Source organism: Apis florea, unplaced genomic scaffold, assembly GCF_048593485.1.
Source record: "Apis florea isolate Af1SG1 unplaced genomic scaffold, ASM4859348v1 contig_1914_pilon, whole genome shotgun sequence".
Lineage (NCBI taxonomy): Eukaryota > Metazoa > Arthropoda > Insecta > Hymenoptera > Apidae > Apis > Apis florea.
Genome location: NW_028256504.1, coordinates 896750 through 912868, shown reverse-complemented (window position 1 = coordinate 912868; position 16119 = coordinate 896750). Strand labels below are relative to the sequence as shown.

Below are 16119 nucleotides of genomic sequence, written 5' to 3'. Positions count from 1 at the left end.
GTATAAAATTTCATCAGAGATATATTTGAATTCTTATTCTAAACATGTATCCGGAAGTCACGTGTTTGATTTCCTCAATACTATATTTGTTTCCATTTTCACATTCATATTTAAAAGAATATTTGCAATTATAATTCGTTCCATATTAAACTTATATTTTTATTGAAATTATTTCGCTTATCATTCAAAAAAAAAGATATTTTATTTATAATAAAAAATTAATATCTTATTTTTTTTCATATACATGAGTTTTTTCTATTTTTATATATGTAAATTTGTACATATAAATACATAATATTAAATTTACAATAATTTGTTTAACAATAATTTATCTTACAAAAGGCATATGTATAGAGTACAAAATTGCAACATATAAATTTTCAAACTATAAAAGTTATAAATTAATCTTAAAAATAATTTCAAATTTTTGTTCAAAGTTTATCATAAAATATCATTACTTTTACGTATATATGTTATTTAATTTTATATTATTTATATTATTATTATTATATTATTTTATATTATTTTTCTATAATATTGTTATGCAATATTAAAAATAAATGTCTTATAACAATATAAAAATTTCTTAATTAGGAATTATATATTAATATGTAAATATGAAGCTACAAAAATTCTTAGAATTTTATTTATATTTTCTGTTGTTTTTAAATCAATGTTATTACGATTATCACTTGATTTATGCCAAACAATTGGGAAAGGATACGGTATCAAATGAAGGATAGGAGTATCTGAAACAAATATTTTATAAGAAATAAATACACTATACAATATATATATATATATATATATACAGAAGTTAATATTTACCACGATGTAAGAAAGGAATATGGTCATCCTCAATATAGGCTTCTACAGAATATGGTTGAAAGTACGTTTGTGTAGGTTGTCCATAAGAATATGACTCAAACTTTCTTAAAGAAGCTAATTTAGTTTCAGCGTTTATTAGTATGGAATACCATTTTTCTGTATTGCTAAAGTAATTATAAAATGTTGGATCTGGTGCACCTATTAAATCTAACAAAACTAGTAAATCCTATAAAAAAAAATGAAAATAAATATTTATAAACGTTTTTACATGTTTATTAATACTTACTAATTTATCTAATTCAGAAATATTTTCTCCATCTTTAAAATTAGTATAATTATTATGCCAAATTTTAGCTAAATGCTTTGCACCATAGATAGAATCTTTTGGACCCCATTCTTTAAAAGCTTCTTCACCATCAAAAAATATAAACATTAAACTGATATCATTCTGAAAGCAAGAAAGAACAATTATAATAATATATTTTAAATAAAAATTATCAATAAAATTTCACTTACATTTTTTATAGATTCTAAATAATTCTTCATAACTTTAGCTAAATTAATCATTTGAGCACATGGTACTGCACTATCTGTAGCACCAATAAAATTCCTTTCTTTAGTATACTTTGAATCATAATGGCAAGCCAATGCCAAATATCTTTTTGCGTTGGGATTTAACTTTGCAATTATATTTTTGAATTCTAAAGGACCAAAAATTGGAGTATTATCTTTAAAACTATCAATTTCCACAGTCCAATTAAGATCTTCCAATGACTTCTTGATATACTATGTAAAAAAAAACAAAGTTTGTCTTATCAATAAATAGTTTTTTTTTAGAGTTACATCATACTTATATATAAATTTTGTATTAGATTAGAATTTTTAAAATCATAATTCTAAAATCAATTCTACTATATATATTATAAATGTAATTTAAAAATATTACTGAATTATATTGTTTTTATAATATTTCTGTTATAGACATTATTTCAACTTACATTTTTTACTTTTGTATGTTCTGGTGTTCCAACAATTCTCACAATGCATATGTTATCTAAAATTTCATTTAAATGACTAACATTTGACAGATTTGACAATTTGATTATTTGATTTCTTGATAACTCGGTCGACTTGTGATTGTACTGGAATCATTTCATGACTGTAACTGATGTATTTTAACGATAATCAATGAAATGTATTGCGAAAGATGTCTTTTAGAGATGAATAACAAAAGTGAAAGGATTAAATAAAAATGAACAAACGATAAAAAGTATTCAGATTGCGCGTATTACATACCTTTTCATTTTGAAAACTTTTTTGTGTCACAATATTTGAGTCGATTATTAAAATACTGATAGAAATTAAAAAAAATTGCGAAATAAAGTTCATCATCTTCCTACACCGTTACAAACTTATACTGAACTGACAATGAATGCCGCGAAGTAGCCATTGTAGATGTTAAATTCACGTCGCCATCTTGAAACTCTTACATGACTGATAGAATTCTTGATTTTTATTGGTTAATTATATATGCCAATTCAATATTTAAAAATATTTTCTATTTTATATGTTTTGAAATTTGTATTTTATAGAAAGAAATAAATGAAAATAAGACCGGTTTAATTTTACAAATCGTCGTTCTCTAAGATAAAGAAGAATAGGATTAAATAGGAATTTGACAGGTAAATAAAAGAAAATAATTCACACGTTTACGTTAACGTATCAAATATATTAAACAACTTTTAATGATACGTTGCACCTTTTATTCATAAAGGGTTAGAACTCTTTATAGTATTTGTTTCTAGAAACAATAAACGATTCCGAATGTACATAAACAAACAGTTATACTTACACTATTATTTTTTTAATTCATTTATCTAAGTTTCACAGTATAATTATAACAATTGTAAAAAGTAGTATTTGGAATAAATCTAATTTAATTTATTTACTTAAAGGAATATGTATAAAATAATTGAAATATTTTTATTATTTCTTAATACCATACGTAAAGATACCGGAACAAATTTTATGTAGTTATTGAGAAAAAAAAGATCTATATATATATGTTAGAAAATCTAGTGAATCGATGATGCGAATTTTATTATAAAATATGATATTTATAAATGATAAAATGCACCTATTTTATATTTTCTGCCGTTTAGATTGATCTATATATAATTAACGAATATTTTTCTTGCACCATATATGCCGAATTTTTTTTACAACAACCACGATTGAAATTTCTATTAAAACAAATAAAAATTTCAATATTTATTTGACGCACTTTCTCCTCAATTTATTAACTCTTACTTTTAGTTACCGATTTCTCTTTATTCACAATTATTCTGCTTATAATAATTTACAAACTTTTTCGTTAAAATTCAAATATAGATTATTTAACAATACGATATTCGCAATTTACAATAAAAATAAAAGGTAACTGAAAGTAAGGCACTTTAAGAATTGACGGTTAACCTCTAAAGTCATGTAGTACTTTCAGAAATTCGACATCGAGATATTGTTATTAATTATATGGTTAAATGTCGAACGATAAATCGTTTCTCATTCCCCTGAGAAAGATCATATAGCCAATTAATTAAATATATAATCAAATATATCTCTCCCACGCTCAAAATGCAATTATTATTATTATTATTATTATTATTATTAATATTATATTATTATTATTATTATTATCATTACTATTATTATTGTCCTAGCGCGATCAGCACGTACAAAGAGTAATGTAGTACAAATATTAGATTTTAGAAAGAAAAAAAATAACATTACATGTTAATCATCTCAGTTCTAAGTACGCGGACTGTTTTTGAGCAACTGTCTTTTTCGCGAGCCCCGTGCGAGCGATCATGTACCAAAACAGACACCTGCTGAAAGAGAAAACTGAAAGAGATGGAAGATCGTGGGACCCAGACGGTTATATGCACCAGAACGTCCGTAACGTGGCGTTTAAAGTAAGTGATAAATTATGTCTAGGGTGGGACCCAAGGTCGTCCTTCTTCTCTGCCTTTTCTTTTTCTTCTCTCGTGCAGGCACGGTTTGGGATTTACGATCGACCTTCAGGAATCCTCGTTTTTTGTTCGTTTCATTTTTTTTTTCCATTTTTTCTTTTTTTTTTTTTTTTTATCATTCCCTTAGGGAATCATCGTTTACCAGATATATTTAATGTTTTATTCATTTTGAGCACGTTTCAGAATATACTCCGCGCTCTAGACTCTTTCCTCCGTTGACAGAGATGATACAGATCTTCTTCAGTAGTTGTAGGGTCCGTACTGCGATCCGTGATAATAAGGTCCTGGATACGCCGCCGGTGCCGGATAACCAGCATAAGCGTATTGTTGCTTTTGAGGATATACTAAAAGTACGAAAAAAAAAAAAAAATAGTAATATTAATTTGATTGCCATATAGATGATGATTTTTAAATGTAATTAATACGTTCTACAGAATACTAGGTAGTTATTTAAAAAACATTTTAGCATCAGTGGACAAATTGCAATTTTTAAGAACTTTTAAACGAAGCGCTTAGACAGAATTTAAGAGAATAAATATATAGGATAATGTATTTTCATTTGATACTTGAAATATAAAATTTATCTATCAATTCTGATATATTTTTGTTAAATTTTTCAACAATTCTATCCAATATATAAATTTTAAAATGTATAATTTTCTCTGACTGTGTGTAAAAGACACCGTTATCGAGAAACTTCGAATTATTTAATACGAAAAGATTATAATACATTAAGAGCTACTTTCGCGAGTATTGTTAAATAATTCTAATCATTTAAGATAAACAAATATAAAACGTTTCAATTGATTATTTACATTTGTTTCCAAGAAAATTGTTTTCCAATTGCTTTCGCTGTAGCGTTTCCGATCTTTTTATAACCATAACTACTCAATTTCGAATTTTTAGTATTTTAAATCTATCCGATAATTACAAACAAGTTTCACTAATAACTTTCTCTTCTATAAATATTGTTATTCATTATTCGATTCGACAACAAGGAAAGATAAATTTAACACGTTTTTTTTTCGTTCTAAACAATCATACTAGAAACACAACGTTTCCCCTTTGTGAGATAAAGCATGTTGTTGATTATTCATCTTCGTGAGTATCGGCGTAAATTGGATTTCATTGTGACCGTAACTTTACATGAATTCCGCGAATGCGGAAATCAGAGACTATTGATAAATATTATCGGTAAATTCGATGTAACATATTATTAGTTTTAAGATAAATAAAAAGCAGTAAAGTATATTGCAGTAGTTGCAATAAATTGCAATAAGTTGTAATAAAATCGCTAATTAATATATTGATTTTTATTTGAATTTATTTTCAAGCTATATATTAATATATATATTTTTTTTATATCTTTGAATGATGAAAATTGAATTAAATAAAATTCATTTTTTATTTGTATTTTATCGATGCGTAATTATAATTAGTATTCGATCCTACATTTTATATTTCTTTATTAGAATTTGTCCATATCCACTTTACATCGATGTAAATAAAAAAATATATCTGTGATAAAAAAAAAAAGAAAAAATTGCGCAATTATTGTGCTTCTTTTTCTCAGTTATTTTTATTTATCTTAATGATAATGATTATTCATTGAATCTTACGATTATTGAATATATCTTATGATATTATAGATATAAGCATCAATAAGATCAAGTAAGTATCGATAACTAAGCAACTAAGGCGTCAGAGAATCGAGCGTAAAATTAGGCAAGTGTGTCACTTTCCAAGGGGCTAATTAAAACACACCTGTAGATGTCTCGTAGTTCTACATATTTCCTCCGGTTTCCAGTATTTTAAATGAAATTATCAAATTAACATGATAAAAAAATTAGCAATTTATATATATATAAAAAAAAGTACGAATTTAAATTAACCTTAAATAAAAATTATTATACTTAAGAAATTGATAATTCAAATGAGAGATTAACTCGTTTGTTTTTCGATTAAAAGTTTAATATACATAGTTTATAAATAATATTTTCTTGATGATTACCGACTTTTTTTTTTTTTATTAATAATGAAAAGAAAATTTAAAATCAAAAAGAATGAAAAAACAAAGTATCTCAAAGTTATATCTTATACTTCGAAATCGATCGATCGATCGAAATTGTTTTATGTAGAAAGTTTTCTCCAGGATCAGAGCGTGACAAAATTGCTTTAATCCATGATGGAAATAGAGCGTGAGTAGATCTAGTAAGAGTTTCACGAAGACGAATATCGAACATTCTTCTTCCCACGATGCTTTACAATCGAATTTATTTTCGATTAATTCGGGGCCGTATTTTAATTAACTCTTAAACAATTCTAGTTGGGAGTCTATCGTTATTTTATGTACAATTTTCGTACAATTTTTTTGATTAAAATGTTAAAATAAGCGGGCAATCAATTTCTTTCATTCCCTGTCAGTTCCCTTTAATCTCTTTATAATTATCGATTAGTTTGGGGCACATTTGTTAAATTACTTAACATTTATACATTATTTTTTGTATTTAATGTAATGATCATTTGTTTGTTCTCGTGACGAAGATCCATTTATAGGATTTATATTCAATTATAATAATCGATCAGCGATTTTATATAATTGAAAATTTAATATCGAATTTTTTAATACAGAAGCAATTGAAAATTAAATACTCTTTTTTAACAAAATTTTCATATTATTTATTGTTTTACGAAGATGCTATTAGATGTCACTCTATGTCAACTGTTGCATCGAGTTAAATTTAATTATGTTGAAGTTAATTTATCAAGAATACATTAGTTTTTTTGATATATTATATTCATCATGAATTCAATACTCTAGACCAATAATTCAATTCACATGTATGTAAAAAAACATGAGATTCAAGCCTTATTTCATCTCTGTCGATAATGATTATAGAGAATAAAAGTTGAAGAAAGACAAAGAGAGATTGAGAATTCAAGCATTTGATGTTTATTATGTATCGGTTCTGTGTGAAATTAGTCATTTCACTGAGTCCAAGAGAATTATCTTTTCTCAGTGATGGGAATGACTCCCTAATATACACTGCAAAAAGTGACCAAATTTAAATATAATGAATAAATACTGTATTTTTAAATACGAGTTAATTAATTTAAAATGACAAAGTCATAATGCGTGTCATAATTATCTTCATATTACTGTGTATAAAATATCTAATGAATTCTTCACTTATTGCTTCTATATTAATAATTTTTCTCGTTAAACTTCTAATATATTTTGAATCAATTTAAGTTAGTAGATTTTTTAAACCAAGGAACGTCATTTTCGTCAACCCAGTAATCATGAATGAAAGTTAGTGGTACACGATGCTCGCACAGATTCTTTTTTTATGGTCAAAAATATTTTCACAAAAACATCTGTTCAATCACAAAAGAAAAAAAAAGAAAAAAGGTATGAAAATAAAATTGCATGTCAATAACTGAATTATCATTACGATATTTTGTCTGTTTATATTTCTTTTAAATTAAAAATATTAATATTATATTCAATTAAAAAAAAAATTTTCATAATAATTAAACACTTGAATTTCTGTAACTTAGTTTTAATTTTAATTATGTACATAAAAATAATTTTCTAACCTCAAAAGTTTTTGCTTTCTTTCGTGTTATTTGAAACTCTCAAAATCTAGACAAGAGATAATTTGTACAAATAATTTATTAAAATATTGAGAATAATAATCTAATTGAAATTCTACTTTAAACTTTAGATTTATTTTAATTGGATATTTAAAAAATAAATATATATTTTAATTAGAAAAATATCACAAAAATATAATCATAAAAATTCCATTAAAAAGAAACGGAAAAAGTAAAAAAATTTTTATTTTTGCATCATAGATATATTTTTTCCTGCATCTCAATTATCTTTTCTTTTTATTTCTTTTATTCACTATCTTTTTCTATATTCGACATAAACAAACTCAGCCTATATTGAAAAATAAAAATCAATACTGTTTGTTGAATAATTGCAAAATTCTTAGAATCTTTCGCAGTCATAAAATATTTACCGTAATCCATAAAATATCGTAACATATGATTATTAAAAATATCGTCACACATGCGTAAACTTAAAATACATCTGCAAAGTTTCAAGTTGAAATTTCACGAAACTAAAAAAACTAGGCCTCGACCCAGCTCTACCTCCTTGACCTCAAGAGAAGTCCGCACGAGCCAATCGCGTTCGTTCGGCAAAAGCAAAAGGTGTTAAATATGTACCAGGCATGAGGTACTGCATGTTCATCGCCTCTTCGCGCATTCTCTCGCCCCTCAAGCAAATCGCCGCGGCACTAAACAAGATCGCGCTGACCAACGACCAACCGACGCCGACCCAAGCGACCACGTACGACCAGTCGTACGAGATTAGTGAGTTGTCCTTCAGAACCTAGAGCCGCATTCCAAAAAAAAAAAAGAGGGGGGAAGTTAGTACGGTCGTTTCAGCGTTTGCGCGTCACCTGGCATGATGTATTGTATGTTCTGTGCCTGCTCGCGAGCATGCTCCCGCCGCAGGCAGGTTGCCGCGATCAGGAACAGCGTCATCGTGCCTAAACACGTGGCCACTCCCAGCCAGGCAAGATAAAACGACCAGCCGTACCACTGCACCGTGTTGTCTCTTAAAACCTGTAGGCAAATTTTTGAATGAACGATTACGTTTCTTCTTTTTCGGGAATCATCCTTCCCCGTCTCTGGAATCATCGCCTTTAATCCTAGGAATTTTTCGATTGTTTTTAACGATAGCATGATTAAAGAGAATGTAAGAAATTTTGTAGTTGGAAGCAAAGTGAACCAATATTTGAATGTTTTATTTTTGCTCTGTGATATCTGAAGTGGTTGAAAAGTATTTGAGAAAAATATTAATTTTGACCGCAAAATTTAGTACAATTTTACGATTTGATTAGATATAAGAATTCAAGAATTTTAAAAATGGTTAATTTAGGCTAAAATAAAATAATATGAAAATTAAAAAAAAATGCGTTTGAGGTTTTGTTTTTTAGTTATTGACAATTAAAAATTGATGAAAATATCGCGAGATTGTTTTTGTCAATGAATGAATAAAAAAAACTAGATAAAATAATTAAAAAACAAATCTGCAAACGCAATTTTTTAATTCTTGATTTTCGTTTTATTTTAGTTCGAAGAATCATATCTTAAATTTTTGAACCTGTATTGAAATATTATAATTCTTCTGTATAACTATTAATAATATTTATAACATTTATATAATCGTATACAATGAATATTTTATTACAGAAAATTGAAATTTATTTAAAAAAAATTAAAGATTTTCAAATATGTTTTTTTTAGAAAAAGAAATAAAAATTAAAAAGAATCATTTTTGATATGGATCTTTAGTTGATTTAAAATTGTATTTAAAATTTAATAGTATTAGATTTTTGTACCTTGCTCAGATGATGCATAACACTAGAAACGTATATTCAATATAAAAATAATATATGAATCTCGAATATTGTGTTACAATCTATCATCAGATTTACATCAAGATTATTTAAATTCTCTCTTCTCTATATCAAGATTGTTTAAATCCTCATCGATAAAGAGAAAGAAAATACATTCGATATCGAAAGCAACAAGTTACTTTCTATGTTACACAAGTCAACGATTACAAGTGTTTATCTTGAAGCATACATTAATACACGATACAGGAAATTCACTAACTGATAGGAAATTACGAAACTGATTTTCATAAATGATTGAAAAATAATAATTCATACTATAAAGTGAAAATTAACTTTTACTGATATTGAATTATATCAAATATTGTATTACTTCCATTATGTAAGATAATAAAAAAATAATTTTCAAAGTAAATAATACTTAATAAACATGAATCGAAAAATTAATATTTTCAAATTTATAAACAATTTTTTTTTAAGCGAATAATATTCATTAATATTATATTACAAAACAAGATGAGATACGAGAAAAACGAAAGGAAAATATTTAGATTTTCTATAATTAAGAAGAAAAATATAATAATTCATAAGTTTTTAAAACAGATTATTCGCTTAAAAAAAAAATAAGACTTATATTTATATTTTTTAGGACTTTTTTCCTTCATTTGATGTGGATTATCTATTCTAAAACTTATGAAGATGTTTTTTATTATCTTCTATATAATTCTGTATAATTTAAGCAATAAAAAAATATCACTTACGTTGTTCCATTGTTGATAATACTCTTCTCCGACAATTTTCTCTTTCTCATAATACTCCACTCCGTGCCAAAGACCCATTGCGCTAGCGCTTAATAGGCCTGTGTTATCAAATATAATATTATGAAACAAGAATGATTGTCTTTTTTCAAGGCTTGATTTGTCTTAACGATATTTTAATAATTGGAAAATTTTTTATGCAGTTATTAATCATAGAATGAATGGATAAAACACGCATTAAATGTATGAAGCCACTAACATGCTAGCAACATCAAGATTGCAGTGGCTGTGATATTTCCTGGTGACCTCTTCCAACAGCCTACCACTCCCGTCCAGAATGCCGTAAAAATTGCAACAAATCCCACTATAAACAGAGCTATCACAGATCTGCCCATGTCTGGAAATCAATAAAACATATCAATGAAATTTATTTATTTAAAACAGGAATGATAAACTTAACTTTTCTCTCAAGCCACACAAGCAGCTAACGCTCCCATTACATCAACAGATTGTCGGAATATAACGCTAGTGACATTCACAATCAAGGACATGTAGAGAAGAAAGTATAATGTTTCAATTTATAATGTTTCAATATTTCATTTTAAGAATCAAATTGATATAATGGAGATATAATGAAGTTTTGCGAGTGAAAAAATAACCACTTGTGACTATGCTAATAGTTATCTTTAAAATAATTCTAAAAAAAATATTGTAGAGATATTTTATTTAGTTCATTGTACATACGAAGTCGAGTCATTGCATCGTCGGAGAAGCCTCTCGTTAGATTTTCTTCATCGGGGATGAAATAATTAATGTTCATACAATGTGTCTCCACAGGACTTAAATAGGTTTGAACTGCAACAATGAATGAAAGCGAAATTACGTTAATCCAATGTTTAACTAACAGGGGCAACATGATTTTGCGAAATCCTCACCAAGTTGCGAAAATCGATGCAGTCTGTTTAAGGAAGTTTCACGGTTGTTGCCGATTAATTGGATAGTCATGGAAATTTGCCTTAGAAACGTTCTAATTACGCACGTGTGTAATGGTCGATTGCAAAATGAAATTTCGAATTCAAGTTTCAAATTCTTTTATGTTTAAAATATGAGTTAGGAAATCGTTACCTAATCTCAAATCTTTTATATATCATGAAATAAAATAATATTCAAATTATAACCTATAATAGAACCTATTAATAGAACGAAATATTTTTATTGCAAGAAACATAGTAATTTTTAATCATTTAGAATAATTCGATAGATAACTTGAATACTTGTCTTAATAATTCGAATTGATCGAAAGAATTTCTTAGCTAAAGGTGTCGAGTTTTTTCGTTGCAGTCCTGACATATTGTGCGCACGCGTATTGAAAAACACGTGACCCAGAATGCAATGCGCTATCACTGGCTACATAGTATATACGGTATGTGTACTAAATGTACACATATATTCAAGTTGGCTGTCGCTCATGTAACCTCTAGTTTATCTTTCATGGGCAACGGTACTCTTTGGCCATTCCAAATCTACGAAATACTACTTTCGAAAGGCATTTCACGAAGTGAAAAGAAAAAGTCACGCTCGTGTCGCGATGCTTTCACAGTTTCCTGTGTTTCTAAAAACGTCAAAGAAAAGTATAATGACATTAATTGCGAATCATCAACCTTCTCCTTTAGCTTGTTTAAATGTTCCCATTTTTCTTTTGTATATACATGGTACACGTGTGCAGAAAGTTTTACAATCTTTTATTTGTTTTATAGAAGTAATATGATACTATGAAATTCTGCTATTAAACTTTCTAACAGAAATTATGTATTGCACTATTATTTGATACATAATGATAGAAGTTATTTAGTTCTTTATATGTATAAATAAAAATAGATTTTTTTTTGTGCTAATATGGAATCTTATATACATATACATAAGGATAATATAAAACTATATCATTTTGTTTAAATACATTTATTTTTTTGAATAATTCTAGAAGATTTTATTTAAAATTTTTAAATAGAAAAAAATATATGAAGAAAATTAAGATTATTGTAAATATATTGAAATCAATTAATTTTTTAAAAATTTGAAAATAAATTTAGATATTATGTTATAATATTCTTCTTTATATATTAATTTTATATCTTCTTTATAATTAATAAAAATAAATTATATTCATTCAAAAAATTAATTCAAAAATCAATTTATCAAAAAAGTATTTAAAGATTTTCTTTTAGATTTTTCTTCTTAAAAAATTTTTTCTTAAATCCTAAATATAATAAAAAAAAAAAATATTTAAGAATGAAAATGAAAACTTCTTTGACAGAAAAAATGCAAGACATCTGCATGTAATTTGAAATCCTAATTAAGCTGTGTATACTATTAAGGGATGTATCAAGTAAAGTTGCATACCGTTTGAAATATTTGTAATTCAATCGGTGACGACTATTTCCTCGACCTTTTACGAATCTAGTTTCGTCTAAATGAGGCGCCATGCTAAGATCATTGACTCGTGGTTAACTGTACACGCGTTAAGACACCTCGTCATTCAGGAAGAATATCCTTGCTCAACATAGAACTTATTCTGCTTCCTCCTTTTTCTGTTGTTACGACATGGCAAGTTGTCGCGACAAGAAACACAGAAAAATATTTAAATAAAAGAAAAATCTTGACCAAAACCGGTCATCGACTGGTTTCTTCAAATTTTTCACATGTATCCATGATGGTCGCCACGTATGCACGTGACCTCCATTTTATAAGATGATACTTGATCGAAAATGAGAATATCCATGATTATTTTGTTACGAGTATTAAATTTTGATAAATTTGAAGCTTTTAATTCATAATAAATATTTTGTGATTTCAAAATAAAATTAATAATAAACAATAAAATAAACAATAAAATATTTTTTAAATAATTTTTAATTTGTATTAGTTATTTATTTACAAGGTAAATAAATAAAAAATAATAATATATAAATAATATATAAAAATAAATAATTTTTTATTTATAAAAAAAATATAGAATATAATAATAATTTTCAACATTAGATCGAAACATATGAAATAATAATATTTAAAATAAATATTAAATAATTTTTAAATAAAATTTTTTTAAGTAAATAATTTTAAATAGGATTAACAAATAATGAAATTAAAAACAAATATAAAATAATATATAACAAAGTTATAGATATTATAAATTCATTATCCAGATATTATATATATTTAGATATAAATTCCATATTTTTTAAATTTAACTGAAGTGCATCAAAAAAATATTGATTTTTAATATTTCAATATATCGATACTAAAAACATGACTGCTTTATGCCGTATATCGATATTTTCGAAAGATCGATATATTATTGTCATCATTATATATGATCACGTACGCTAAATAAATCAAATACGATACCGGAAATAGAACGCCGGAAATGGAAGCAAACGGTATGTCTGCAAACCGATAAGGAACTGGCGGTCGAAGAACGGTACAAGACGGTTACACGTAATGTATCGATCGTTTCGATTGTTTTCCGCTCAAATGACGGGAACAACATACACCGTTGTTCTCATTCCCCGAGAATTTCTCAGTATACTTTCTATTGTCTATCGTTTCATTCCTCAATGCATTCACGGTTACAGTAGTGCTCGTTATTGTTTCAAACAAACAGTAAAAATAGCATTTTGAATAAAGGTCTGCCGAAAGTCCTTTGATTCATCAAAGATTGAGCGATTGAAGCACTCTTACTTTGAAAAATACAGGTTATGTTATTCGTGAAATATGAAACTTCCGCACAAACTGGAATTAACTCCGTTATACTGCGTTATACAGTTTAGAAATGTTTATGTTTCTCATCGTGAGAAAATGCGAACCTTTTTGAATAATGAACTCATAGAATATTCAGGTTTCAACTGGACGAAAGAATGAGTAAATGTATTATGTATTGATAGACAAACTGAATTAACAGTTGCTAATTATACTGCAATATTACATTCCTTCGCTATTCACTATAGATTGTATACAAATTAGTTAATTATATATTAATTATATGCTTAAATTTAAATTGGAAAATTTTATTAATATATTTGGGATATAGATATAGTTTAATTCATCTTTGTTCTCAAGATATGCAAGGTTAAGTGATATAAACAAAGAAATTATTCAAAATAGATATATCTTGTCATTATTCTGAACAATTTTTTCTTATATATATAATTGTTATTTGATCTTAATTTTTGAAACATAAAAATATATTATATATCGTATGTCATTTTTAAAATTTGAAATAGATTAAATTAGGATAAATTTAAATTGTTTTGATTGAATATATATTATTTTCTCTATTTTTGCCCTCCACAAGTAATTTAATTTAGATTAAATTTTGGATTAAAATTTGGTATTTAATTTTGGATTGAAACTTAACCAAAATTAATTAAGTCAAAGAATTTTTTAATAAAATCAAAAATAAAAAAAATAAATAAGAAGAATAAGATATAAAATATTGATTGTATGTTATTCATGTAATTCAAGAAATATTTGGATTTGATTATGGTAGATATGAATATATAACTATAAATAATAAAATGCAAGCCGGTAATAAGTGCCAGGTGCGGCATGTTGATTCAATCATGAGTACACGTGGCTCGCATAATGTTATTTGTCATTGTTTCAAGGCTCTTAGAGCATGATGAATTTTCGTATTGTATTTATTTATTTATATAACTGTGTTAACATATTTATATAATCATAATTATACCTTAATAATTCTATTCGATATTCTTGCTAAAATAAATCTTAAATTTTTAATCTTTTGATAATATAATAAAATTGCAAAGAATCTGAAACAAATAATTTTGAAAATATTTATAATAATATAATAATGTTTATTTTAATATATAATATATACGATATTTATCTTATTTACAATGTAAGTTAAATGAAATTAGGTTAAAAAATATTTATAATACAATTTAGAAAATAATCATGTTTTTATTATCATGATTTTAAAAACTTTTAACATCAAATAAAATATATCTTCCGATTATTTAACTGGAACGAAAAAATTACATAATAATTTAAGATATATTTTTAATATATTTTTTAATTTATTTTTAATATATTTTTAATATATTTTAAATTTATATTTTTGACAAAAATTCGAACAAACTGTAATTTTATGATATAATAATCTTGTATTTTAGATAATGTTTCTATTATTGATATTGGAGTTATTAAAATTTATTTGCTACTAAAAGCTACTAAAAGCTAAAAATATGAATTTTCTGTATCTAATGTTAGAAGTTCCGAAAATCTTTATAATAATATTAATATAAAAAAAAATCATAATTATTTTTTAAATTATAAATATAAGTATTTTCCAACCTAACATTATTAATCAAACACTAAATTGTATTTATATTAAATATATTTATACTAAATATAAATAATATCTTGAAAGTTGCAGTACTTCGAATATTTTATCGATCTTATGCGAAGCAAAGAAAAATGAAATTTATTTGTATATATATATATTTGCAAAAACAATGATCCTAATTGCGTGAAAATTGGGAAATACGATTCTTTGTTGTGAAACTGATGCACTTGGCTCCTTTTTACGAACCTGGTTTCTTTATTATGTAAATGAACTTTCCATTTGTCGAACTCGTGCGATTGATTCTATTGTGTGAGAATTTCACATCGAATGGAAGGGAAATTATTATATGTGAATTTTAGAAAAATTTTTAAATTACTTTGTACTTAATATTGGGTTTTTTCTAATTGTTGGTAAATTCGATTTTATCATTATTATAAAAATTATTATTATAGAAAATTGTAATTATATTATTATGTAAAATTAATACAATTTTGATTGCATCTAAATATATTTACATTAAACGTTAGACAATTTATGAAATTATTTTCTATGTGAAATTTTATTTAATTCGTATTATTCACAGCGAATTGAACAATTTTATAATAATGTGAAATTAAACTAACATGAATTTTATCAATTATTTAAATATACAAACTTTTTAAATATATATGCATAAATTCATATGTATAACTGAAAACTAAAATTAT

At 25.5% G+C, this 16119-nt stretch overlaps 2 protein-coding genes across 4 annotated transcripts in view; both read right to left on the bottom strand.

The window, feature by feature from the left end:
• Positions 1-138: 138 nt before the first annotated feature.
• On the bottom strand, positions 139-2572 carry LOC100865789 (glutaminyl-peptide cyclotransferase). Its single transcript, XM_003693699.4, has 6 exons — positions 2125-2572; positions 1827-1970; positions 1345-1614; positions 1115-1276; positions 829-1054; positions 139-749 (listed from the first exon to the last, which is right to left on the bottom strand). Exons 1-6 carry the CDS (start codon positions 2218-2220, stop codon positions 598-600), a joined length of 1050 nt encoding a protein of 349 aa, XP_003693747.1. The 5' UTR covers positions 2221-2572; the 3' UTR covers positions 139-597.
• LOC100871382 (uncharacterized) overlaps positions 2537-16119 on the bottom strand; it is a 33339-nt gene continuing 19756 nt past the window's right edge. Inside the window, exons 3-7 of one of the 3 annotated variants that reach the window (XR_015294159.1) lie at positions 10792-10902; positions 10307-10444; positions 10051-10148; positions 8094-8495; positions 2537-4201 (exon numbers count right to left, since the gene is read on the bottom strand). Coding sequence is in view for 2 of the 3 variants with exons in the window: in XM_003693664.4 (XP_003693712.1) it covers positions 4098-4201; positions 8330-8495; positions 10051-10148; positions 10307-10444; positions 10792-10902 (617 nt within the window). In the remaining variant the exon portion in view is untranslated. The remainder of the gene's footprint in view (positions 4202-8093; positions 8496-10050; positions 10149-10306; positions 10445-10791; positions 10903-16119) is intronic. The other 2 variants (XM_003693664.4, XM_003693663.4) reach the window with 2 other exon arrangements.

What these genes read in the sequence shown, in the direction of transcription:
- LOC100865789 (XM_003693699.4), bottom strand. Translation starts at nt 2,220, where the DNA reads ATGATGAACTTTATTTCGCAATTTTTTTTAATTTCTATCAGTATTTTA. An exon ending in AAAGTTTTCAAAATGAAAAG is followed by an intron (nt 1,971 to 2,124) that starts GTATGTAATACG and finishes AAATGATTCCAG; the next exon opens with TACAATCACAAGTCGACCGA. An exon ending in ATTTAGAATCTATAAAAAAT is followed by an intron (nt 1,277 to 1,344) that starts GTAAGTGAAATT and finishes TCTTGCTTTCAG; the next exon opens with AATGATATCAGTTTAATGTT.